The sequence below is a fragment of the Symphodus melops genome (genome assembly GCF_947650265.1).
Source record: "Symphodus melops genome assembly, chromosome: 1".
Lineage (NCBI taxonomy): Eukaryota > Metazoa > Chordata > Actinopteri > Labriformes > Labridae > Symphodus > Symphodus melops.
The window spans coordinates 39,078,406-39,104,435 of record NC_136691.1 but is presented as its reverse complement, the minus strand read 5'-3'; the positions used below and the strand labels follow the sequence as shown (position 1 = coordinate 39,104,435).

Genomic DNA, 26,030 nt, shown 5'->3' with positions numbered 1-26,030 from the left:
GGAAAGAATAGTCAGGCTTTTATAGGTCTCCCTCGCTAACAAGAAAAAGAAAGAAATATGCCATCTGATGAGGCCTCGGGCCAAAATCTTGTAATTCTTCGATTGAAGTCAAGGGCCACAAATGGCCCCCGGGCCGCACTTTGGACACCCCTGGATAGGGACCATACGATGAGTACTTTGAGTGCCGACCAATCAGATGTCGGCAACGTTCATGAGTTACCTAACTGGCCAATCAGATCAGTAAAGACTCGTTTCAGCTCCGCCTATGTTGTGAACCGACGGTTATTTCCTCAATTTATTTTGCACAACAAAAAATAGATACAAATGGAAAGGTTTTAACGAACGCGTTGTTTTTTACGAACTATGAAGCACGGACGCATTGGATAAGGAGAGGTGTTTTATGAAGGTAGGTAAGGAGAGACGACATGAGTCATTTCTGCTGCCCAGTGCTAGCGTTAGCATGAGCCCTCCTCTTTCACTTTCTGTGTGTTGTAGCTTCAGCTAGTTCAGATAGCTGCTGACAGCGAGGCCTGGGCTGCTGCTATATGATATGATCATTATTTCTAATGTAATGTTAACACATAAAATATGTCAGGTCAGTGCCGTGATTGATAACGGAGTTAGATTAAGATTTTAAATCCTAATTTCAGTAAATAATCTACAATAATCTGGTGGGATTAGTATGTGTAGTGATGGCCTGACACATGCTATGGCCTTAACACCCCTCTCATCAGGACCACTGCTTGGCCGTCTCTCCTCCAAGGGGATTGTATGTCGTGGATTTTATTTTACAAGTTGTAGTTGCATGTAATCATGTGTTTAGTTCAGTTTTCGTTGTTTATAGAATAATTCATGCAACATCTATTCTCTTTGGTTTCTGGGATTCATGTTTAAGAGCTTGCATTAATCTGTCTTCAGCTGTCTTCAATAGTTAAACTTTTCTCTCACTTCTTCTATGTTTTTTTTTTTCCGTTTTAGTGAGTCTTCCCAGTCCATCGGAAGAATGGAGACCCTCATTCCCACCATCAACAGGCTGCAGGAGGTCTTCCTCACAGTGGGTGCAGAGATCATACAGCTGCCACAGATAGTCGTGGTTGGATCCCAGGTCAGCTTGAATAATGACAATTATCACAATTGGAAATGTAGTTATTAAGTAAACCATTATCTGTAACCTGTGCTGACACTGCAGAGGTTTCCTTTAATTTGTAAGAATCTTCAAGTTAAAGGTTTTGATCAAATATTGAATCAAAACCTTATATCATATGATATCATATCATCTGATCTGCACTCGCTGGTTTATTTACTGCTTTTATCATGTGCCTTAACAGAGCAGTGGAAAGAGCTCTGTGTTGGAAAGCCTGGTTGGACGGGATTTTTTGCCCCGGGGATCAGGAATAGTCACAAGGCGACCCCTCGTGTTGCAACTCATCAATGTTTCCCCTCTACAGGAGAGACTTAAGATTGAGAATGGTACTTTCACATTCACTCATCTATTATTTATTATTGTAAAAAAAAAAAGGAGAGGTTTTTCTTATTTAATGCTAAGATGGATATCAACATGCTAAAATCTGACAGCAGGTTTCCCTGCCTCTTTCAATTATTGTTTAAACTGCAGACTATTCCTTTCAAGAGCCTCTTTCTGTGGTTGCTAACATTCAGTCTTTCTTCCTCTTCTTCTTCATCACTTTCTCAGGAAATGGGGTAAAACTAAATGTCCAAAACAGCTACCCAGGTCACTGTATTTTTGGTCTGCACGGACTGCTCTTCGTGTAACCTTGTCATTTGTTTTGTGGACCCCCTGAAACATTTGTGTTCGTTCTGATCATCTGTCAAGCATGATATCAATCCATTTGCAATCGTTTCAGTTTCCCTACTTCCCCCCCCCCAAAAAAAAAAAAAAAAATTCACTGGAGGAATATAGTGTGAACCGACTAACATTTCCTTTTATTTGTTTGTTCAGGTGTCAAAGCTGAAGAATGGGGTACATTCCTGCACTGCAAGAACCAGGTACATTTATTCACACAATTCAAATAATCCCAATTCTTTCTTTGTCCTCTGTCCTCTGCTGTTATTTTAAATGCATCATTCTCTCATCTTTCCACAGATCTTCTCAGATTTTCAGGAAATTCGTCGGGAAATCGAAGCAGAGACGGAGCGCAGTTCAGGTGACAACAAGGTGAACGAGAGTCCTGATGTGAGCTTAGTGACACCTTAAATGAAGCTTTTGAAACGACGTACCTGACTCTCCTACTTGTCTCTTACTCTTAAGGGAATAAGTCCTGAGCCAATCTATTTGAAGATATACTCCCCCAACGTGCTGAATCTCACCCTTGTGGATTTACCTGGAATTACCAAGGTAAAATCTCCCACTTTGTGAGGATGTTTACTTTCGTTAATTTTGTGTATATGTACAGACATAGTAGCACTCGTTCATGGTTTTTGCTGATTGTATTTGATATGCTTAATCATCATATTCAGTGCAGCACCCCGTTGTGTAAGGCTTACAGTGACACTGGCTCTTTTTACCTCAGGTTCCTGTCGGGGATCAGCCAGAGGACATTGAGACTCAAGTACAAGAGATGATTGTATCCTTCATCTCCAATCCAAACTCGCTCATACTTGCTGTCTCCCCTGCTAACTCTGACCTGGCTACCTCTGATGCCCTGAAGTTGGCCCGTGAGGTTGATCCAGATGGTAGGACACTTTATTTAATGCTCCTCCTCAGACATTACATTTGATTTTCTTTCCGCTTCATTATTGGTCATTAAGTAACAAGCTTCAAGTAGAAATGTATAATGAATGATTAAATGTGCATAAAAAATGCATTGTGCTCAAGTCATTTCAGGCTATTTTACCTTCCAGTCTTTGTTGTGAACTGCATACTGTCATTAAGAGGTACTGGTATGTTTAGCTTTCATTATCACATTGAGAATCGGCCTGTACAATGTGTCTAATACTTTTACAATATGATGTTAAGATGTCATTTGGAGTGGGTGCAGTTTAAAACATCTGCTTCTTTGCCCAGATGTTCTCAATACTTTGTGCCTTGGGTGTTGTACTGTACACTTCAATTTGTTTCAATACAAAAACATAAGAAATAAATTGGGATGACTGATAACTGTCTGTAAACATCTGTGGTGACGGTTTCTGTGTTGTTGTGTGTCTAAGGGCGCCGAACACTGCTGGTCGTCAGTAAGCTGGACCTGATGGATGCAGGGACGGATGCACTGGAAGTCCTTCTGGGTCGAGTCATTCCAGTCAGACTTGGGATCATTGGGGTAGTGAACAGGTCTGCTTTAAAACAATTCTTCATCAGACACACGTTGCATAGCTGAAAGCTCGCACAGGACTTGTCGTCATGCATTTATGGAGAGATGTGAGCGTGAGGGGGCTGCACAGAGATTGGCAATTCTACACTTCTAAAGTTTAATTTAGCAGATGCTTTTGTCTGCAGCGAGGTTCATCTCAGAGGGACGTGCAGTACACAGAGGTATACAGGGTAAATAAATACGTTTAATCATCAACAGCTTCATGATTACGATCATCATCAGGAACATTATAATCAACCTTAACACAGCCCTCGATATCATCATCTTTGTCGTCAATGTAATCAGTAGCATCACTTTCATTTAGCTCGTAGTTGTTTATGAGGGAACTGGGTCTTTACTTTTCAAGACGTTAAAGGTCTTTGCATATTCAGGGAGTTTGGTTAACTCATTCTGTGGTGGCATACAGAGAAGGGTGAGCTCGCATGTTAGGTGACTGTTGTGCGTGTAGGAGCAAGCGCCTGTGGACCTGGATGAGGGAGTTTAGATGAGCAGGGTGAGGAGGAGCTGTTTTTGTTATATTCTGGCTCGGGCGTTGAATTTGATGTGAGCAATAACTTGGAGCCAGTGGAGTGATTTGCTATTTTAGGTAGGCTGAAGACCAGTCATGCTGCTGCGTTCTGGATCATCTGCCTCGAGCAGTTGCTGGTTCAGTGCCTTGCCAGTGCACTTTGGCAGTACTCAGAAGCATTCTGGCACTCACCCAGCAACCAGACTCAGGCAACCCTCCAGTTCCCAACCCCTGTCCCTACACTCTGAGCTTCTGCCATCCCCCTTTAGATTTGTAATGTTTTAGCTTGACAGAACAGCAAAGTATCAAGTTGTTAGTTTGCTTGTTACCCTGATTATCTGACTGCACTTCCTCTCTCCCTAATTGTTGTTTTTAAAGGAGCCAGCATGACATCAATACTCAGAAGAGCCTGGAGGACTCAATAAGGGATGAACAGGCCTTCTTGCAGCGCCACTACCCCTCTCTTGCCTCCCGCGCTGGCTCCCGTTATCTGGCCAAAACTCTCAGCAGGCTTCTTATGCACCACATCCGGGACTGCCTGCCCGATCTCAAGACCCGAGTGACTGTGCTGAGTTCCCAGTACCAGGCACGGCTCAACAGCTACGGCCAGCCAGTAGAAGACCACAGCGCCATGCTGCTGCAGATAGTCACGAAGTTCGCCAGCGACTACTGCAACACCATCGAGGGAACAGCCAGATACATTCAGACCACAGAGCTGTGAGTGCGTCCTCTCTACAGTTACTGTATCTCTGTTGAACACTACGAGAAGAGCAGCCTTTGCTCATGTCGGTGTTAATGGTTTGTGATCATTTGGGTTATCATCTGTAGTTTTACCATGCATCTCCCTGAAGAAATCTTTGTAAGTTTAAGTTGGGTCCGCAGCTTTTTGTGGCACCTTCTCCCCGACAGCTCTATCACCAAACTAATTGATGTATTTAAATATGTAGGAAGCAAATATTGACCTTTTTTCGTTGATCGCATTTAATTTTGTCAAACACTGCTGACGCTCAGCATTGAGATTCTACGCTGGTGTCACAGCTGAGCCCGTCTCTTCTACAGCTGCGGTGGCGCTCGGATGTGTTACATATTCCATGAGACCTTTGGCCGCACTCTGCAGTCCATCGATCCCCTGGGAGGACTGACTGAGCTTGATATCCTCACTGCCATCCGCAATGCTACGGTGAGATTCTCCTAATCTCTGTTCTAGCATTTTGTTTGATCCAAATTCGAGTGATCGTTCGTTTATTCGGAGGAAAAAAGCAGACGGCTTTGATGTACGAGTGAGTCTTTGCGTGTCCGTGTGTTGCCTTTCAGGGTCCGCGTCCAGCACTTTTCGTGCCAGAGGTGTCCTTCGAGTTGCTGGTGAAGCGGCAAATTAAGCGACTGGAGGAGCCCAGTCTGCGCTGTGTAGAGCTTGTTCATGAAGAGCTGCAGAGGATCATCCAACACTGCTCCTCCTATAGCACACAGGTTTGACAAAAGAAGTTTGATTGAATTTCTAAAAGAAAGAAAAAAAGAGTAGCACTGAATGAATGCTGGCCGTATTAGAAAATGTGTTTGTCTGCTAGGAGCTCCTACGATTCCCCAAACTGCATGATTCCATTGTGGAAGTGGTGACCGGATTACTGAGGAAGCGCCTACCGATTACTAATGATATGGTAATCCACAGATTAACTGAGTCTTTATACTAATTGAAGTAGCTAACAGCTGAGGTTCAGTAACTGTGTTTTTCCCTCTTAGGTTCATAATTTAGTAGCTATCGAGCTGGCATACATCAACACCAAACATCCAGACTTTACGGATGCAGCACAAGTCTCAGCAACTGTCAACAGTCAGCAGGTAGCTATTTGTCCTTTACAGCAGGTACTTTGTATCTTTCATTTATTCTATCAGGGTAATCAGAGGAAGTTGTGTTGTTTAAAGCAGTAAACAGTGTGTTTCACATCCAAACAGTAAACCCCATTTAAAGCTTATGGTGGAACTCCAAGCTCAGCCCAAATTGCTTTGACCCTCTGACGCTCGATTTCTTGCTGTTAGGCGGAGGGCCTCGATGGAGGGAAGCGTTGGAAGAATGAGAAGGTAGCAGAAGACAAAGCCCTCGCTGCAGGTTTTGGCAGTCCCAGCAAAGGCCAGGCCATTAACCTCCTTGACACAGTGAGTTGTGGGATTAGCAGCGGGACCAAACACTTAGTAGTGAATACATTGCAGACTGTCAGCATCTTACCTTACCTCTCTCTGCCAGGCAGTGCCTGCGTCCCGCAAGCTGAGTTCGAGGGAGCAGAGGGACTGTGAGGTCATTCAACGCCTCATCAAGTGCTACTTCCTCATTGTCCGCAAAAGCATCCAAGACAGGTTTGTCTGGGAGAAGTCCAGGATAACTGGGGCGGCTTATCTCCCTTTTTCTATCTCTTACTCTTTGTCTATTGTACACTCCCATTAGTTGTTATTGATGCTGACTTTCTAACTTTTTCTCGGGGCTCTGTGTGTGTGTCCACAGTGTGCCCAAGACTGTGATGCACTTCCTGGTGAACTATGTGAAAGAGCATCTGCAGAGTGAACTGGTGGGTCAGCTTTACAAACAGGCACTGCTGCAGGAGCTGCTCATTGAGTCACAGGACACGGCACAGCAGCGCACAGAGGTTGCGCAAATGCTGGAGGTAAAACTGGCTGATGCTTTTGTTCTCTGAATAGTTTTCTGTGAATATCAAGGGAAAGCAAGTCCTTTCTCTTCTTCTTTCATCTCCTACTTCAAGGCCAGTATATTAACTACTCTCTTTTCTTTTTTTTTTTACCTATTACAGGCGCTCAAAAAGGCCAATAACATCATCTCAGAGATCCGAGAGACCCATCTGTGGTAGCCGGAGGACACGAACAAATCCACTGTCATAGGACAGCTTTGAGAGTATGAGAGTGTATGTGAGTTTACAGCACTGAAGGCAAATGTCCAAGAGTGTGTGTGTGTGTGTTTGCCATTTGTAGCAGTACCACTGTGCTCTCATGGAACAATGACCATAGAACATTAAGATGTCTTTTATTCATGTCAGTTGTCGCCCTGACTGATACACTGGGGCTGACCATTTTCACTATAAACGTGTTCGATGTGACAGAAATTATTTACAAACTCAGGCCGAATGTGTCATTGTAAAGTTGAAATAAGAACAACAGAGCCGAGAACAAAATCATTCTTTAAACAAGAATTTTTGTAGATTATAAGGTTGTTGCTGTGATTGTAAAATATAGAGGATATGTTGAGTATTTGTGCTGATCTCAAGGCTGCTCTCTCTCTCTCTCTCTCTCTCTCTCTCTCTCTCTCACTTTCTGTTTTTTTGTGATCATTTCCACACTCTCCTACAACCTGGCTTCTCTGAGCAACTTCAGCAGGTGCTAAAAGGAAGTTAGATTAGATGTGTTCCAACTTAAATCTCCTACCTTCAGAGAATTCACCAGATTTAAAAAAAAAAGAAAAAAAGAAATTAAATTCCTACTCAATCACTGCAGACTGCAATGCAACACTGTAGACAGAGCATAGTCATTTACACAACTCTCAGAATGATGAATGCAGATGGTATTTGTTCCCTGCTAATCAAAAATATTTATTTCCCAAAGATACATTTACATACAGGCTCATTAGACTGTTGCACTGACCTTTAAGTGTGCTGTGTACTAATGTAAAAAGAGACCAAACATTCCCTGTGTACTTTCCTCCTGAGTTTATATAAAGTGTCAAAATAATTCCCAGGTAAATTTTGACACCTTTCCTGTGAATTGTATATATACACTTGAGTACTTAGAAAACAGGAAAAAAATGCAATGATTAAAAAGGGGTTATAAAGTCAAGGGGATTAGGATACTGCCATATTTGATGGATTTAAGATGGAGGTAATAGAAATGCAATTTTCTGTAGCTTCATTTCCTTTCCTCGAAACCATTTCTTCACTGGTTTCCTCTTCTGGGATCAAATTCTCAATCACTCATCCCTGTCCAGTACCCAGGACACTTTGACTGAGTATAAGAGAGTTATTATGCTGATATCACCTGCATGCCATTTCCCCCAAACTTTAGCTTACATCTCAACTTTCATTTCTCCTGTGCCATTAGTCATTTGATTGTGTCATGTTTCTTGACGTTAGCTAATGATTCATCTTTTTCCATCTGTTCCAAAATGAAATTGTCGTTCCACCAAATTCCCCCCCTGCAGCTCAGTCGTGTTTAATGTGAATCTCTTATCATAGCAAAAACAAATAATAGTCCTCAATCATAGGCTTTATCAGAAGACCTGCCTTAACTGGACCATCGAAAAGTTGCTTCTGTGTGTGATCACAGAGTGAACGCAACATTTTGCCAGTCTCTGAAAGCCTCTGTGTACGTTAGCATGTGTGTGATCATTGTGCATGTGTGGCCGTATGAATGACTCTGATGTATATTTTGTATTATTTAAATGTATATTATTATCAGTGTGAACTGTCTACTGCCTCTGAGTTCTTGCCTGCCAATGTTTGATACATGTTTACTGATTTGAAGTCTGCAGAGATTAGGGGACTCATTAAACCCTAACAAAGGAAACTGTACTGACTCTGTTATTGATGGCGTGCGCTTAAAAAAATTGATCAGTTTTTATGAGGTCTGTTTGTTTGTCTCCCACAGTGCTGCAGCAGTAGATATGGTTTTGCTCATCCTTCTTCCCTTCATTGATCTGAAGTGGTTGAAAAAAGTCTGTTAGTCTGTGGTTGCTGCTTTACCAGGGTGAAGCTGTCCCGGAGGGAGCAAACACCCATGTACCTAGTCAGCGTGGCTCCAAATCTACACACTGAACCCGCTTTTATAGAAGGAACTACATCGAGTGATCCATCTCCCCTTGCATCAAGATGATAGATAATTAAAGTCTACACAATCTGAGTTAAACCTGAGCAGAGGTGGAGGAGTGAGCTGATGGATGACTCGAACGGTGCAGTGAGAGAGGCAGGAGCTTGTCATTAATGTTGGATGAGAGTGAGCACTTCAATCCAAGCATTTTTTTTTTTGCGCAACATGACAAAGTCATCAGTGAACTTCAAAACCCTGAAAAGTGTTAGTTTTTCCCACGGTAGTCAGATTGCATGAAGAACAGATTCATTTTAAACGGCTTGATTTGATCTGCTGTGAGAGCCCCGAGTTCACAAAGAAGATGAGCCGCAAGCGAATGAACTCTAACTCCAGGTGATTATTTCAAATTGCTTGCACTTTGTCCCCCTACTGTAGCCAGTTATTCTGATCACCCTCTTCTAACACACCCCATCTCCCCACCAACTGAGGCTAGACTCGACCATACCAACTCTGACAGCGATGGAGGGGACTCGGTTGCAGCATTATGACATCTCTATCCTATATGTCTCGTAAAAACCAGCTGCATGTAAGTGGAATCAAACAAAATACACTTTTGAATTACTTGATTTAGCCCTGCAGTCTCTTTTTTCTTTCGGCTGATGTGTAGAGAGGATATGAGGCGGCACTCCCTCCCACCCTCCACCCCTCGCCTCTCCTCTGCTGGTGAGCCAGTCAGCAGAGCAGGCTGAACAAAGCCATGGGAGAGAGAGGAGCTTCTGGGAAGAAATGTCTCACTGACTCTGTCGCCTGGACAACCGGGTAAGAGAGGAGGGGAGGGTGCACGATATAGATAAAGGACCGGGGAGCATAAAAGGAGCAGAAAACAACACATTATTAACTGCTTAGATTGCAGGATTCCTTGAGAATCTGTGTGTGTTTGGGGGGGAATGGATATTTCTGTGTTTTTCTCTTGTGAGGATTCCCCTGATGTTTCTCTTTATTGATGAGTTATTAACTATGACAATAAAACAGTAAATGTTTTTTTTTCCTGCAACAATAGAACATGGAAGGGATGACATTTAAAAGCACAAGTTTAGCACATTACAAGTGGACCCAGGAGGCCTGAACGCTCCACCTGTATTTCTCTTCTCATCAGCCTCAGGTAAGAGTCTCCTCAGTGTTACAGATGTTCTCTCCGATAGAAGCGCTTTTGTTCTTGTCTGATTTAAGGCTAAGAAAGATCAGTTACTGACCTCAGTTAACCACGCAACTATCCATGAAAAGTAAGAAAATTGTTTGAAAAACAAACGAACAATAACAGCTCATCCTATCAGCTTGGATAACAAGTATGGTTCATGAGAAAAACTCTGAAGCATGTCAGTTCTGGGAGATGTTGTGGGCTTTATTATGTTTTTGAATGTGTTGGGTTTTTTTAAGCTGCCAGAAAAATGAAAGGGCCATTCGTGTTATATGGAGCTTATTTAATCAGTTTTATTCAGCAGAGTGAGAGAAATTGCCTGGTTCAGCCCCAGGAGGTTTCACACACCGGGCACAGAGTGAGCATAAATTCATCAACAATAAGAAAATGAACGCCGTTGTTAGGTGCAAATGGATCTCAAGAGTTGGACTTGACTCCGTATTCACCACGCGTGACAAAAAAGGAGGCACGTCCTCTGTAAACAAACTGCTGAGCACTCATGCATAAGGAGTATATTCATAGGGCACTGGTGCTGAAATCAATGCCCCTTTAAATGAGGTGGTATGCTGGCTGCCTTTACACCAGGCTGTGTGTGTGTGTGTCTGTGTGTGTGTGTCTGTGTGTGTGTGTGGGGGGGGGGGGCAGCATGTGATATCCATATTGGATGAGATGGAGAGGAGATAAACTGAAGAGGATGGGGGTTATTTTTAGCTGCTGTCAGCAAAAGAAGGTTACAAATCTCTCACCTTGGTCGACAGGGTAGAGGTGTGGAGAGAGAAAAAAGGGTGGAAAGATTGAAGGGAAGAAAAGGGTGAGAGAGTGAGGCATGGTGAGCTAAAGGAGGAATGATGGAGATGTTAGAGGTGATGAGTTCAGGCTCACAGCAGGCTGGGATTGCTCAGAGCTCCTGCCTTACCAACCTCTAACACTCAAAGAGATAGAGTGGTGGGAAAAAATTGCTGACACTCTGCTTATCCACCTTTTTGTTGGAGGAAAAAAAAACATGAGAAAACTCAGGTCCAGAGGAGCTTATGGTTCACTCCCATTTTTGCTTACAACGGACTAAACACCACACAAGCAGCTTGAAAACAGCTGTGTGCTGCGAAACACTGTCCGTCATATACAGCTGCTGTACTTCCACCTGGTTTAAATGGATTAAATTATATCTATACACTACATGTATAGATAAATATAAAGAAAGTTAAAAACTGAGTTTTTTCACGTGAGATAAGGCAGGGGTATTTAATACAGAACCACAGAACATACATGATGCATCAGCAGCTTCTTTTTAAAATGAGGTTTTCATATCTAAAATGTGCTCACAGTTGTTCATTTTAGGCTTCAGTGCATTTATATGTCTCTCTTTGGAGACTAGAACAACATCAAAGACAAGGAAACAGCCTCATTATGAAGAACAGCACAGCTTTAATATGAGCTGTGTCATTTAGGCAACAGATTTTATAATGAATAAAGACTGAAAGCAGGGCCAAATTACCCTCAATTTCCACACCTGCAGAGTGCGTAAACAGTTTGTGTACTGCTAATCTGGAATAAATGATTGTGGGAGCCTGTGAACACATTAGTTAGGCTGGGCTCTGCACCGCTCTGCAGCTTTACGCTGCTCATGATTATTGTATATAAGCTGCAATGCTTTTGACTGCGAAGACACGTCTGTCTTGTCAAGCGGAGAGAAAAGGATTTTACCCAGAGGCCATGCATCACTGTACATATCTCTCCTCCACTGTACTTGCATGCTGTCTGTTGCAAGGTGCACACAAGGTGATTGAGGGTTAGAGCTCTGCAGGCACTAAGTCTGCATACCGCTCTTCAATTAGTTCCTCAGACTGTCAGACTTTGACATCTAGGTACTGATCAGTCTGTTTGGTGTAGAAACAGACAGAGAAATTAAGATATGCTGAAAGCCCTCTCATTTAGATTTTCCATGAATAATAAACAGCAGGGAAGCACAATTTCTTTTCGCAGATCTTTGAGTCTGCTGGTCGTTTGTTTGAAGAGTGACGGCTGTGTTGTAAGTGCGCGCGCGTGTGTGTGTGTGTGTGTGTGTGTGTGTGTGTGTGTGTGTGTGTGTTTGTATTTTTGTTTGTCTACAGTCATTCCCCAGGCTTATTCTCGCACGTTTACTTCACCCCACCTCTCCCTCACCATGTTTTTGTGCTTTGCCTGCATGCCTCCTCTCATCTCCTGATGATGAGAGCAGCAGCATCAAAACAAGCTGTTAAGGCAGAGATGAAAGTAACAGGATTAAAATAATCTAATTACCAAAATTAGCAGCCGCAGTTTGTTTAATTTTCGGTAATTGCACAATTATGCCTCACCTAAGTCTTGCAAATTGGTCTCATAATTAGTCATATTACTGTGACGTATGGAACATTATTATACATGTTGGAGGGGAAATATATTTTAGTTTTTAACTTAAAACATTTTAACACAACGTGTGTTTTCATTTTCAAACAGCAGCAATTGATGGGTGCAGATACCAAGTTGCTGTGTTTTTATTTTAGAAACAGTGTCATATTAATAAGAGGAAGTGTTGCACCAATAAAAAATGGTCCAAAATAGGCTGTTCTATCAAAGCGTAGTAGACACAGCAGAGCGCTTAGTTTTCAACTCAACAGGCTCTTTTAATCTCTTTCATAAAAGGGGAATCCAGCAGAGAACCACATTAGCAAATTGCTGATCCTGGGGATATTTAGGAACATTAAAGCTGCTCCTCTTAAGGGTGGGAAAGTGTTGAGCTCAGGCTGTAAAAGATGAGAACATAGAACATCCATGAGCTTAATGATCATCAAACTGGAGACTGACCAGTGACTTAGTGACCGCACATGAGCTGACTTTCTACAGCTGGCATGAGCATTTATTCTTCCTTAGCAGAACCATGAAATAAAGTTCAATCATGTGTAAGAGCACAAATTAAAAAATCCAATTAAACTCCAGCTCATCTTTATCTCCAAGGTTAGCCTCTCATGGTTCATTCTTTGCTTTTCAACAGTAAAAGTAACTTTTGAAAATATCGATTTAATGAAATTATTTTGTATTCTTCTATTCTATGATGGATTTTCTCCTGAGCACAGCTATCTTGAACACACAATCAGATCGCACTTTCTTACCTGGCTGACCTTAAAGGCCCTGTTTTTAAAGTGATAAATTACTGCAGTTAGTAGGCTCTCTGCCACTTGAATGCAAACTGTGGAGAGCATCTTTAGTGTGGAGGAGGAGAAGGAAAAAAAGTGGCACCTATTGACACTGTTAGTCAGAGGGTGTCTGTAACAGGAGATAAACCCTTTCTTATTCCTCAACTCTGTCTAATATCACACTGGCTCTTCTTGTCAGTAATTGGACATGTGAGATGATTTAATTTGCTGCAGAGCAGAAGCTGCTACCTTGACTGCTGATATGTAGAGAGTCACTAACAGACTGTCCCTGGGTGATATTAGCAGGCACACATAAACAAAAGAATTAAATCAAAGCCTTTCGCCTGTCTCACCCCAAAGCTCTTGTGATCAGCATCTTAAATCAGGTTTAGGCCAATCCAGTGTCATTTCACAAGAATAAAAGTCTTTTCTCCTCTGTTTTGTCCCACTGCACCTTTTTTTTGTGACAGCTGCCCAAGGACAGACTGAACTTTCTTGTCCTTCTTCACTGATTTCAACTTTTAAGACACCTTGCCCTTCGTTTCTGTCTGACGCTTGTGTCAGCTGCATGTAGTTCAAACGTTTGTTTTGTGTCTGTGTTCCACAGCCTGAGGAGAGGAAGATGGTTGGTACTTGAAGTGAGTGATGATAACAATTTGTGGTATGTGTCCCTGACAGGTGCCAGCATGGACGTGGAGGATGATCCGCTGCTTTTTCAGACCAGCTGGGGAGGGTTGGAAGATGAGGAGGAGGAGGAGGAGGATGACGACGAGGATGGAGTAGCTCATGCAGAAGGACAGAGCTGCTTGTCTGAGGAGGCTGGAGTTTGTGGGCCGTGGAGAGTGCTTGGATGGGTGTACACACAGCCCTGTGCCAGTGGAGTGGTTTTAGGGGCAGCTATCCTGCTCCCATGTACCCTGTTTGCCTACATGCTCCACTACTGCCCTCCTCTGGACATAGACCTCTCCTACAGTGCCTTTGAAGTCCACAGTCACTTCTCTGCCGAGCGCTTTGACGCCCTCACCATCGCTGTGAAGACTCAGCTGGGCTCCTGGGACAGACTGAGGCGGGACTTAGATAACAGTGAGGCTGAGGCCCTGCAGGAGCTTTTGCTGGAGAAGCTGGGAAGTCAGGGTGCATTCAACAGGACGGATAATGAGGGCGAGAGGTCCTCTACGTCTCAGAACGACACTGTAGACTCAGGAGATGATCAGAGGAGAGACTCTGCAGCGGGCAGAGATAAAAGGACAGCGTCGGATGTGACTCAAGAGAAAATGAAAAAGCACAAGAACTCAAATAAGAAAGCAGAGGAGGACGAGGCAGGATCATGGGATGGAAATTCAAGTTTGTCGCTCATTAGAAGGAGAAGGTTCGCTCCGAATTACTACATACAAAGCCAGGCTCTGTGGAGGATCGAGCTGGTGTTTGTGGCTCAAGGGAAAGGCGATCGAAACATTTTCACCCCAGAACGTCTGCAGACGGTTCATCATGTGGAGCGACTGCTCATGCAGCATCCGCAGTTCAGTCAGTTCTGCTGGAAGCCTCTCGAGATGTTGAGGGATCTGCCACTGGGGCCGTCCTACTGCTCCCCTCCCAGCTCCCTCCTGTCCTACCTCTACCCCAGTGAGAGAGGAGGGAAGATTTACTACGATGGCATGGGCCCCGACCTGGCTGATATTCAAGGTTTGTTCATGGACAAGAAAGGAAGGGTAAATTACAGCTTTCAGACACAGAAGGCTACCTGTTAAGAGCCGTTTTAGCAGTGCTGTGTTTGTCTTTTCAGGTTCTCTGAGTCTGGCCATCACCCACCCTCAGTTCTACTGGTACGTGGACGAGAGTCTGTCACCAGAGCATCTTTCCTCCTCTCTCTTACGCAGTGAGATCCATTTTGGAGCTCCTCTTCCCTCTTATTACTCCCTGCAGGATCGAGCAGAGGAGCAAAGATCTCGCTTCAAAACCTTTGTGGTTCAGTACGCTGAAATGCTGGCCAAGCAGTCCACCAGGTCAGCAGTATATCGCTTTATTATTGGTCAGATATTACAATACACAATATAACTTCAATGGTCCTAGATTAATAGTTTAATTATAGTGCACACTGATGTAAAGGGCTAAAATGTAATGCTATTCTGTTTCTCTGCATGCCTGGCTCCAGCCAGGTGAAGGTGCTGTATGGAGGAACAGAGCTGTTTGATGATGAGGTGAGACACACCTTCCACAACGACATGATGCTGGCTGTCATCAGTGGAGCCTGCATCACGATGCTCGTCTATGTCCTTACCTCCTTCTCTGGTACAGTATGACCTGTTCCCTGCTCTCCTTACATACCTTTGTAGTTGAATTGTTTATTTGAGTTATTTAGATTTTTTTTTTTTAAATGTTTTCCCTTTGCAGTGTTTCTGACTTTCTTCGGACTTGCAAGTATCGGACTGAGCTGTTTGATGGCTCTGTTCTTATACCATGTTGTCTTTGGTGTGAGGTATCTTGGCATTCTCAATGGAGTGGCAGCCTTTGTAATCATTGGTATAGGTAAGGGGAAAGAAACTTAGATTTTAAGTTCTACAATTAGAACATAATGCTCAGTAGTTTTCTTGTCTAGTGTCTGTATTGAATATGATGCTAAAGCCAGCTGCTGGTTATCATTTTATATATAGTATACAATATGATTACAATGTTATGTTTATTTATTATATTATATCTACACTATCTATATTATATATTACATTATTACATTATACTCTTGTATTATTATAACTGTATATCTATACTCTAGTCAAAACTGCACTATATTTATTATACTTATAACTTATTACTTATAACTGTCAGTACTGTTTACATAACCTTCTGATCACAAATGTCACTTTAAATTCTTCACTGGTCACTTTAACATGCCATTTACTGCACAGTATTATTACTATCCTTTTCATTGTCCTGCTAAGTCCACCACACAATAGTCCTCTGTATATATCCCCCCCCTTACTACCTGGATTGTATTTATGTTTATGATATTATTTTATTCGATTTTTGACTTTTTGTTTTTGATTCTGCACTGCTGCTGTAACACCCGAATTTCCCCATTGGGGATCAATAAAGTTATATCCTATCATAGCTTAGCAAAAATGCTGGGAACAGGGGAACTCCTGGCACGGCTTCTTGCTAAAACCACCAAAAAATCCAAACATCTGTTTAATAATAAAAAAAACCCCTCAGTGTCAATAATGGAGTGATTTAGAGTTTATGGACTATTTCTTGGCCTGACCTCTTGCTCCACATGTTTTTGGTCCACTGTGAGGCAGTACTAGAAAAAATAGTGCAGCACATAAGCTCCCTTAAGACAAACTCCATCACCTGGTTAGCTAAGATAACATGCATGAAGCCACCATGTGTTAGCGGTAAAATTGGTACAATTTTCATTCTACGCAAAAGAGTTTTATTTTATTTTTCTTCCCCAGAAATGTGAATCAGCACTTTCTCCCAGTGTATTTATCATCATTTATGATGATGCAACTCTTTTGTTCTCTCACTGTTGCTCAGGGGTGGATGATGTATTTGTGTTCATCAGTACCTTCAGACAGGCTTCCCATCTGCTTCAGCCACAGCAGCGCATCATCTACACAATAAAAACTGCTGGCAGAGCTACTTTCCTCACCTCCTTCACCACTGCGGCTGCCTATGCTGCAAACACCTTCTCTCAGGTAAAGGGACAAAAAGTCAGCCATTTATAGAATCTGTACTGGCGGAGTTGAAAGACTGCCCCGCTATGGATGAATAGAAGTACCTCTCTCAGCAGACTGCCGTGTTCATGCGATAAGCACAAATTAAATGTTTCAAGGTCCTTGACAATGTGTTTCGTTTAACTGACACTTAGATCCCAGCCGTGCATGACTTCGGCCTTTTCATGGCCCTCATTGTAAGCTGCTGCTGGCTCTGGGTATCCATCCTGATGCCAGCTGCGCTATGCATCTGGACTGAGTGTGTGGAGCAGCAGGAACATGCCTGGCTGAATTGGTGAGCTATTCATTCCTTACTTTTTTGTGCGAGATGTTATTTTTTGCATGCTGTGCAACACCGCAGACACAATGTAATCCCTTCAGCTGTCTCTCCCACTAAACTATCTCCTCGCCCTGAAGCTGGAAGCTGTTTTCAGGGCTGTCAGCGAGCCACGGCCCTTTGTCAGATGAGGACGATGATGTGGCGCTTCTGTCAGTGGAGATGGAGCCAGGTGAGATTATTATCTCCTTCGCATTGAATGAATGATGGGGGCAGAATGGGGGAAATGGATTGAGGTTAGGCTGTAAAACCCGCTGTCCAGCCACCATTAAGCCCCTGTCTTTGTCTCTTCCAGGCTCCTGTGACACAGACAGTGATACAGCTATTCTTTCCCTGTCAGTGGAGACACCTCTGTCCCCTCCAGGGCGACAGCATGCGGGTGTGGTGAGCACAAATCTCCAATGGGCCCTGAAGCATTTAGTGGCAGAGCCAGCTGTGGAGCGGAGAAGAGCTGTTCTAGGTGAGATTTGATGTGGACTGAGAATTCACCTGGATTTTGAAATACATTTCTCACACTCTAAGTTATTGATGAAGACCTGCTAATAAGAATCTTTTAATGCCACAGCCCAACGTGAAAACTGAAATTAATCCAGGACCCCATAAATAATCCACCTACATATGTAATGATACCGTGTCAGAAGAAAAAGTTCAATAATGGCTTAAAGTGAGTTGTAAAAATGAAAGAAAAAAACTTTTATTTTTAAAGTCTCTCTTGTGGCCAATTTTCTGTCTCTTCGAGCGACACTTTGGGAATCACTCATTTAGACATAAGAGGAACCTCCAGCTAGCACAAGAACTGTTGAAACAAATCTGTAATCTCTGTGCAGCCTGAGGGGGATGAATGAATCTATCAGAGAAGAAGCAAGTCCCCATCATGCAGTATTCATCCTCTTCCTTTTCTGGAGTGGCTGCAATTGATCCCTGCTCCTGATCTGTCCCTTAGCTGCTCTATCTACTCCATCAGTCCCTCCTATCTCTGCCATTGTTCATCATACTCTTCCTGTCATCCCAGGTGTCTTTGTCCTGGTTCTGCTCTTATCTGCCGGGTGCTGCTGTCTCCTGAGGCCGGCTACTCATGCCCCCCTTCTTTTCCGCCAGGACACAAATCTCCAGTCTCTGCTGGCTCTGAGGAGCAACCTCAGCGGTCAGGGTATCTCCTGCCCCATGTGCTCAGGTATGACTGTGGCAGTCAAAAAATATTCCTCATTTATCCTCTGAGGACTGAAGATAAAACATCTGAAATGTACATTTTGTCATACAGGTGTATTCATGGAGAAGCCCCACCTTTTGTACACCCACACTTCTTCATCAGCGTTTAAGTTTTCAGCACATCAGAGAGCTCTGGGCACAATGACCTCATCTGCTGCTAGGAGCTCAGTGAGACCAAATTTAAGCACAAACCAAACAAGTAAAAGATTCAGCTCAATTCATATTATTGAACAGAACATGTTTTGACATTTAAAAATATTAAACTTTGTACTGTTTTTTTAAGGCTCTTTACTTACAGTGTACATATCAAAGTTGGACCTTGGAGCCTCTACAACCCTTTACCGCTTCTCCCTTAACACCAGCACTCCCTCCCCCTGGAAACTCTGCAGCCCAGATCATGGAGAGGTTTCATCATTTCAGGTTAGAGGAGCAAAAGAGGAAACGTAATAATATTTATAATTTGTTGTATGACTACGTCTCCCTTCTTTAACCTGTGCTACAAAAGTGGTTTAAAACTAATCCTGTTTTATCTCCATAGGCTCATAATCAGCCCTGCAGCAATTACACTGGCAGAATGACAGTGTGTGTTTCCCATGTGTACCATCCATACCCCAGCTGGATGATCACATCCACCTCGTGTGACCCGCGTCACGGCTGGACGCCAGAGTTTGCTTTTTATGTAGCATTGTCTGCGCAGCAGAATAGCAGGTCAAAACTTGAATGTAAAAAAGTTTCAATTAGATGTCATGTTGATTTAGGGAACAATCTGTCATTTTAGCTTTGCTTCCCCTGTTAGGAGGCTGTACTTTGCCCAGCGCCGCCTGAGACCTCATCCCACCCGTGTGTGTGTCAGCCCGCCTGGCTGTGGCATCAGTTCTGGACCTGATGGACCCACACAGGGATCCTTTTATGTCCCTCTTCCTGGTGGTGAGCGAGCAAGTGTTACAGCATCACTACATAAAGAGGGTGTTTTAGCCCACCAGGACAGCTACTTCCACACTTCATGGAGCTTCTTTTTATGTCATTTAGTATCATTGAGTCTTATAAGTAGAGAAAGTGCTCTGATATGACTCCTTATTCAAATCTAGACTCTTAAAGTGGAACTCTCTGAACCCACTTGAGAATTTTCAACAGCACTTCACTTGTACATATTTTTACTCTGCATAAATAAATGCTGTTTATAGATTTTCTCTGGTTCTGTTTTTCGAAGATCCCTCATCTGCTGCCAAGAAGAAACCCTCCAAAACTTCTGGCTTCAACCCATGCAGCAGTGGTGTGTGTGGCCAGCCAGCGGTGCGTCCTCTGGTGGACACCGGGGCCATGGTCTTTGTTGTGTTTGGCATCTTGGGCGTCAACCGAACAGGGCGCAGGGACAACCATGTGATTGGAGATGTGGTAAGGGTCACACCTGTGTCAACACATTCTAATAATCTAGAGAAATGCATCAGAGCCAGATTGTTAATTGTTTTCGCATGAGGTTGACGTGGTGTTTGATTCTCTTCAAAGGGCAGCATCATATTGGATCCAGACTTTGATATCTTCCAGGAAATGGGGTATCTTTGCCAAATCTGCAAAGCGATTAGTGCAAACAGAAAACTTGTGAAACCAGGTGGAGCGCAGTGTTTGCCATCAGGTAACAGAGTGAAATCTCTTTTTTTGCAGAAATAATAGATACAGTTCTCTGATTATACAATATTAATACAAGACTGTTATATAACATGGCTAACAAATGAGTAAAAATAGTCCTATTAGACACATCCTGAACAAAAAGATAACAAAAAATCGTACTTAATCCATCAGTCCTGTTTTAATCTTCTTATTTTACCTTATTTTTTGAATTGTGTGGTTTGTGGGGACGGGAATTGTGTTGTTTCTGTTTGATTTATTAGTATGTAAAAGCACTTTGTGATACATCTTTGTATGAAAAGTGCTATACAAAGAAAGTTTAATTGATTAATTGATTGTGAAATTAAATTAATGTCATTTAATCTTTTCCCTTTTTCTTTAGGTAATAAATTGTCGTCCATTCTGCCGCTGCTCCACCCTGATTGTCACTCTCTCCCTGCTCCAAACCTGCTCCCGGGGCAGCTCTCACATGGAGCTGTGGGAATGCACGGAGGAAAGGTCCGCTGGCTGTCCATGGCCTTTGAGTCAGTAAGTCTCTTCATCTTTCTGCTTTAAACAAAAATAAAAATCTCTCTTCATCACACAGCTGTCCATTATCAACTCTCTCTCTCACTCTACCTCTCTCATCCAAAGACCACATACAAGGGGAAATCCTCCTTTCAAACCTACTCAGACTTCCTCCAGTGGGAAAACTTCATCCAGGAGCAGCTCACCTCTCTACCCAGGTCCTCCGCTCTCCAACGGGGTTTCCAAACCTGCGAGCACTGGAAGCAAATCTTCATGGAAATCATAGGCAAGTAAAGAGATGGCATTGTATGTCAAGAGATGGGTTTTTTTGTTTCTGAAAAGAGGGAAAGTAGTAGTGTATGAAAATCTGCTAACAAACTGCTCTCTGCTCTGTTTGTAGGTGTGGAGAGTGCCCTCTGGAGTCTGCTGCTGTCTCTGGCCATCTGTGTGGCAGCTGTTTCTGTATTTACCGCTCATCCTCTACTGCTCTTGCCAGTGCTCATCACCATACTTGGTAAGACCTGACGTTTTTCATTCACATCGATTTGTTTAGACCTACAGTACATGTGGATGGTGTGTTTTATTGTGAGTTTTGGACTTTGTGCAGGAGTAATCTGTCTAGTGGTGGCCATCATGTATTTGCTGGGCTGGGAGATGGGAGCAGTCGAAGCGATTTCTCTCTCTATACTTGTGGGTTCTTCAGTGGACTACTGTCTGCACCTGGTGGAGGGATACCTGCTGGCTGGAGAAAACATGCTCTCTACACCGGGTCAAAATTCGGTACGGGAGTGTTAACTTGTTTCCCAACACATTTATGACCAATTGAAAAAACTTTCCTCTGCTTCTTCTGTGCACGTATATACAAGCTAATGACTAAGATTTGGATTTTTTGAATGTGACAAGCGCCCTGAAGGCTTTTGAGTAAAGAGGAGCAGCTTTTCTTACTTAATCATGTCTTTGCAGGATCCTGGTACTGAGAGGCAGAGGCGGACATTGGAAGCAGTCAACCATGTGGGCGTTGCCATAGTGTCCAGCGCCGTCACCACTGTGATCTCCACTGTCCCCCTCTTCTTCTGTGTCATTGTGCCTTTCGCCAAGTTCGGCCAGATAGTCGCTATAAATACCGCCGTCTCCATTTTGTTCACCCTTACCGTGACTGTGGCCATGTTGGCATGCATGGCCCCTGCTCGTTTCAACAGACCCCCTGGTGCTGTGCTGAAGGCCAGCCTGGCGGTGATGGCTGCAGTAGCCTTGGGAGCTGCTGTGTGCTGGGTGGGAGGACAGCTGGGTGCGTTGGCCTGGTAATCAATCAGCACCTGATCCAAAATTTACTCAAATTCCCACTGATGTCAGGCCGAGGAGACCCTCTGTATGCAAACATGAGAACTGTAAGCACTCAGTTCTCCTCTAAGTTCAGCAGGATTATCAGATCACTGAATGATTTGAACTTTACAGCACAAAGATGTCAGAATTTATCACACAATCATAAACTGTTTCCCATCTCCAAATCCATCGTTTTCACTCGTCATGATGGATGGAATGTTAGTACTAAAATATTGTGTAAACGATATGTGACTCATATTTGTGAGTTGACCAACTACTTTCTCGGTTGATATGATGATTCACCTTTTATTAATTTTAGGTGGAGATGATTGAGTAATCGTTGTGAATCAGTGGCTGACTCACAGTTTTCCTCAGTGTTAGTAATGGAGTTGTGAAGAGCCGCTGAATGTGCCGTGGTGTACGGTTGTGAACGCCTTCAGGGCAGAGCGCTCTGATGTACGAGAAGATTAGTGTTACCTGTTCACTTTACTCACAGGCACTTTGAAACGTTTTCTGTCTGTGTGTTTTCTCTAATGGATATTGAATGTTTTTAAAAACAAAAGGTTATGATGTCCTGATGTGGCTGGATTAAAAGTTGTACTCAGAATTCAAGCTGCACAGTTTTGGTCAAAGTAATGTTTGATGTAAATGTTTCAACATGCTGCGCTGACACATTTAAGGCCACAAGATACGATCCTCTTTTGTGACCCGTAAAAGATGTTTATAACTTAGATCTATTTTTGCCATCAGAACCAATTGAAAGAAAACCTCTCGTCAGGTCCTCAGGTGTACTCCAAACTCACCCTTCAGCCCACTTGTAAGCACTCACGACGAGTAACTTTGCTCTCACATAATTTAGAGCACCACTCACACACCCATCGAAGCGGGCTCTGCTCTGCCCCGCGGTGAAGGTGAGGGACATTTGTCAAGCCACATTACACATTAATGGTCAGGGAGAAAGACTCCCTCTATTGCAAAGTGAGCAGTACATTTCTGTTTTTGTGTGTTCCTTGTAAAAGTCAAATAAAACAGGTGCAGAAAGCCTGGAGTCGTTTGTTATTGTGAAGGCTCAGCACTGCTTTCTTCTCACTTGTTACATAACGATGGAGACCTGTCACCGCTCGCTTATAGTCACAAAGTTACACAGAGAGCTACAGCAGACAGCATCTCATCTCCAGTTGGCTGATGTTAATTATTTATAAGAAACGGCTCAGATGTTACATCGAACTGCAGATCATCAATGTTTCATTGAACAAAAGGAAGGTGTTCTGCATACACAATCGTTCCTACTCACTGTGCTGGAAAACTAAAGTACAGGTATGTTAAGAATGTATTTCTTTTTGTCAATTTAAAAAAAACAAACCTTGGCAGCCTGTGTTAAGCAGTCTTCTATTTTATTCAACTGCAGCAGCATTAAATACATTATGATGCAGTGAAAAAAAAAGAAACTACTGTTGTAAGTTTCTTTACTGAGGCGTTTCTCAACAATCTGAAGATCTGTGCTCCAGTTTAGATCAGAAGCAGTTCTTGTATAGATATTAACATTCAGTTTAAATTACACGTATGGCCAGTTTATTATATTTAATTTTTTTTAAAGGGAAAGATGTATCCTGGTGCGGAAAGCATGAACTTACGATGCTCTATTTGTTTCACATTCAAATATGTATTGAGCTAATTTGATGTGCGGCCTCTTTGTTTTGCTTCTGGTTAAAATGTTATATTAGAGACACAACAAAGACACATTTCTATTTGATATCTTAAAGAGTGGTTAAGAAAGATAATATCAAACTAATGTAAAAATTGCTGAATAATCTCCATGACTACTTGTATAATTTCAATGTTTAATGTGGAATTAAATTAGGGAATACAAGATTTAAAAAAAGAAAGCACCACTCAGGAGTATTTATCAATGTGAAAGCTGTGTCTCACCCAGGGAAACAGAATATTGTTATATCTGAGGGTTTTTTTATCATTTGGTAAAGAAAAGTCCCCCATTTACATTTTGTAAATAGGGTAGTTTTTGTGCACCACCACGGCTATGCACTTTTCTTTTTTTCACTAAAAAGCATGAACTTAATGGAATAATTATTGAGGTTGAGCGAGGTTGCATGTAGGGAATGAATACCTAGCAGGATGGAAGAAGAAAAAGCTTTCATACCTGAAATGACAAGCTCAATCTATAAATAGTGAATCAAAAATATCACAAGTGAGAGGTATTTATAGTTGGTTGTTTGCTGGGTGAAAAAAAAGAATCCTCTGAAACTTTTTTGAAACACAAACCCATGTGCAATTTCTGCTCTGTTACTCTTCGCCTCTTCGCATGTCCTCGACTGCACTCAACTGCAGCTCAGTGAGTGCAGAGCAGGACAAGCTCTAACTGAATGTCCTGTTGGCCACTGTTAATAATACGAACAAAAGGTCAGACGTCAAACAGATGTGTCAGACTGCCGCCCTGTCGCACATCTTCCTCATCATCATGCTGAGTGAGAAATAAACGAAGGAAAGGAACGAGTGTGCAACATCGTATATTCAACATAGACCAATGGCTACATGTTAGAATGCAAGTAGAGGGTTAATTTCAACAGTACCTTTCCACCTTTACATTATATATGTCATTCTTTTAACAATAAATAACCAGGCTCATTTGGTTCTTGAGAAATACTTCATTGTACCATGAAAAGGCAGCTTCTCTGGAGAAAAGTTATTTTACATCAAAACTGTAACTCAACACTGAAACATAAGTCATTTCTTTATTACCCCATGTTGCAGGGCACACACAATGTTCAAGTATGCCTGAGGGACTAAATGGAGCAATAAAAAACAATGAAGAATAAAAGAGATAAAATGCATTTAAAAATAAGTGAACTGGCATTGCATTTCACAAAAACTCATAAGCTCATGATTTTGGAACAATTCACTATAAAGTGCTAACTGGTTTGAGCTATGAAAAGCACATGTTCCCTTTGAAAGATCATACACATTTCTTTTTACATGGAGGTACAGTAAAAGCCAGTCGTCAGGCGTGCAATTACCAACCAGAAGACATGGACCACAATTCATGTATTAGTCCTTTAATAAGATAACTGCTTCCTTAATTTCCTTGTTAATGGTAACAACGAGAATCTTGCCACTGGTTGCCAGGACAATGCCAATTACAAATGCTGGTGTTGTCACTGTACAGTTTTCCTTCTCTCCTTGTAATTACATGCAATTGACTGACATACAGTATCAGAATCTCAAGTCAAGTCCTTCTTATCCTCTTACAGATAGGAATCCTTGAACCAATGGGATGAAAGTGAGAGGAGAGGAGAGCAGGAGACCTTCCCATACTCCTCTTTCTCTCCTACCCCCCCCCCCCCCCCGGATGAGGTGGGCTGGCCCGACAAAAGCAGGGATCTGTCCAGCTGATGCCTGCCTTCCTACAGGTCCTGAGAATCCACTGTTTTCCTTTGTGCCTCTTATTAGGAGGCATGTTAAAAAATAAAGAAACAAACAAAAAAAGATCTGGAGGGGACTTGGTCAATTAACTTTCCCGCCTAAAGCGGACGTTCCTCCTCACACCCCAACCCTAACCATAGAAAGGTAAAATCAAGGTGTACTGCAGAATGGCTTTACTCCTCACAGTCTGCGGGGGGAGCTAGATCCCCTAGGAGCTGAGGTGCGGTTGGTGGTCTTGCGGCTGTTCTGTCGTGTCTGATTCATCTTGGTGGCCGAAGGTTTCCGAGCGTCAGGCTGGCGCCTCCCCTGGGGGCCCCTCCGTTTGCCCCTTTGCCCTGCGCGGCCCCTTCCGGCCCCCGCTGGTCACTTGCGTGAGTGCAGTGTGTCCTGGAACTTGGTGCTGGTGTAGCGGACGTGAAATCCTTTCTTGTTGATTGTATCGTCAGAGCGGAACTTGATCACAATGGAGTCACCAGCCGAGTAGATCTCCTCTGGAGGCTGTGACGAGACACAAAACAACAAATTCATTAGTGCTGCTGCTTTCTGGTTCTTTGACTGCACTTCAATTCAAACTAAAGACGTGTCACATGTTGAATCTGAAGTCAAATCAGCGACCATGACCAATGGCTTCTGACTGCAGAGGATTCACAGTTCTTTGAAAGACGGGGGCCATCTAAGGGACCAGGACTAGGACTGGCCCTTTATAGCTTTATTGGAAACAAGGCTTTAGCTTCTATTGAAGTGAGGATAACATACAGTCTGATGATTAGTTCCAGGTGCACCTCAGCACAGAGCTTACTTCCACCCTGAACAAAACCACATACAGGTCAACACATCACATATTTCTGCTGCCACAAATGAATAGTCCCCAAACTGTTTCCAGTGAAACA

The 26,030-nt window shown here is 42.9% G+C and overlaps 3 protein-coding genes across 5 annotated transcripts in view; 2 read left to right on the top strand and 1 right to left on the bottom strand.

The window, feature by feature from the left end:
* The first annotated feature begins 231 nt into the window (after positions 1-231).
* On the top strand, positions 232-8,400 carry LOC306830760 (dynamin-1-like protein). Of its 2 annotated transcripts, XM_079354440.1 has the most exons (18): positions 232-406; positions 979-1,105; positions 1,329-1,470; positions 1,694-1,732; positions 1,961-2,007; positions 2,105-2,176; positions 2,270-2,356; positions 2,532-2,694; positions 3,169-3,289; positions 4,216-4,554; positions 4,897-5,017; positions 5,152-5,307; positions 5,406-5,495; positions 5,578-5,676; positions 5,875-5,991; positions 6,080-6,189; positions 6,335-6,494; positions 6,639-8,400. In XM_079354440.1, exons 2-18 carry the CDS (start codon positions 1,004-1,006, stop codon positions 6,693-6,695), a joined length of 2,022 nt encoding a protein of 673 aa, XP_079210566.1. In that variant the 5' UTR covers positions 232-406; positions 979-1,003; the 3' UTR covers positions 6,696-8,400. The 2 variants fall into 2 exon arrangements, with proteins under 2 accessions (XP_079210566.1, XP_079210567.1); XM_079354441.1 differs by lacking the exon at positions 1,694-1,732 and having other exon boundaries at positions 233-406.
* Positions 8,401-9,287: 887 nt separating this feature from the next.
* Positions 9,288-23,172, top strand: disp3 (dispatched RND transporter family member 3). The gene is made up of 22 exons (XM_079354119.1): positions 9,288-9,459; positions 9,701-9,802; positions 13,669-14,673; positions 14,774-14,993; positions 15,143-15,279; positions 15,382-15,516; positions 16,522-16,682; positions 16,856-16,995; positions 17,118-17,209; positions 17,333-17,497; positions 18,050-18,211; positions 18,299-18,445; positions 18,530-18,666; positions 18,785-18,954; positions 19,043-19,173; positions 19,457-19,641; positions 19,753-19,879; positions 20,255-20,400; positions 20,506-20,665; positions 20,780-20,893; positions 20,987-21,159; positions 21,343-23,172. Exons 3-22 carry the CDS (start codon positions 13,677-13,679, stop codon positions 21,682-21,684), a joined length of 4,041 nt encoding a protein of 1,346 aa, XP_079210245.1. The 5' UTR covers positions 9,288-9,459; positions 9,701-9,802; positions 13,669-13,676; the 3' UTR covers positions 21,685-23,172.
* A 1,039-nt stretch (positions 23,173-24,211) lies between these two features.
* bmp1a (bone morphogenetic protein 1a) overlaps positions 24,212-26,030 on the bottom strand; it is a 28,813-nt gene continuing 26,994 nt past the window's right edge. For both annotated transcript variants that reach the window (XM_079354227.1, XM_079354226.1), the window contains exon 20: positions 24,212-25,638. In XM_079354227.1, the coding sequence (XP_079210353.1) occupies positions 25,504-25,638 (135 nt within the window). In that variant the 3' untranslated portion in view covers positions 24,212-25,503. The remainder of the gene's footprint in view (positions 25,639-26,030) is intronic.

What these genes read in the sequence shown, in the direction of transcription:
- LOC306830760 (XM_079354440.1), top strand. Translation starts at nt 1,004, where the DNA reads ATGGAGACCCTCATTCCCACCATCAACAGGCTGCAGGAGGTCTTCCTC. An exon ending in ATTTACCTGGAATTACCAAG is followed by an intron (nt 2,357 to 2,531) that starts GTAAAATCTCCC and finishes TTTTTACCTCAG; the next exon opens with GTTCCTGTCGGGGATCAGCC. An exon ending in TACCGATTACTAATGATATG is followed by an intron (nt 5,496 to 5,577) that starts GTAATCCACAGA and finishes TTTCCCTCTTAG; the next exon opens with GTTCATAATTTAGTAGCTAT.
- disp3 (XM_079354119.1), top strand. Translation starts at nt 13,677, where the DNA reads ATGGACGTGGAGGATGATCCGCTGCTTTTTCAGACCAGCTGGGGAGGG. An exon ending in GTCAGTGGAGATGGAGCCAG is followed by an intron (nt 17,210 to 17,332) that starts GTGAGATTATTA and finishes TGTCTCTTCCAG; the next exon opens with GCTCCTGTGACACAGACAGT. An exon ending in AGCGCAGTGTTTGCCATCAG is followed by an intron (nt 19,880 to 20,254) that starts GTAACAGAGTGA and finishes CTTTTTCTTTAG; the next exon opens with GTAATAAATTGTCGTCCATT.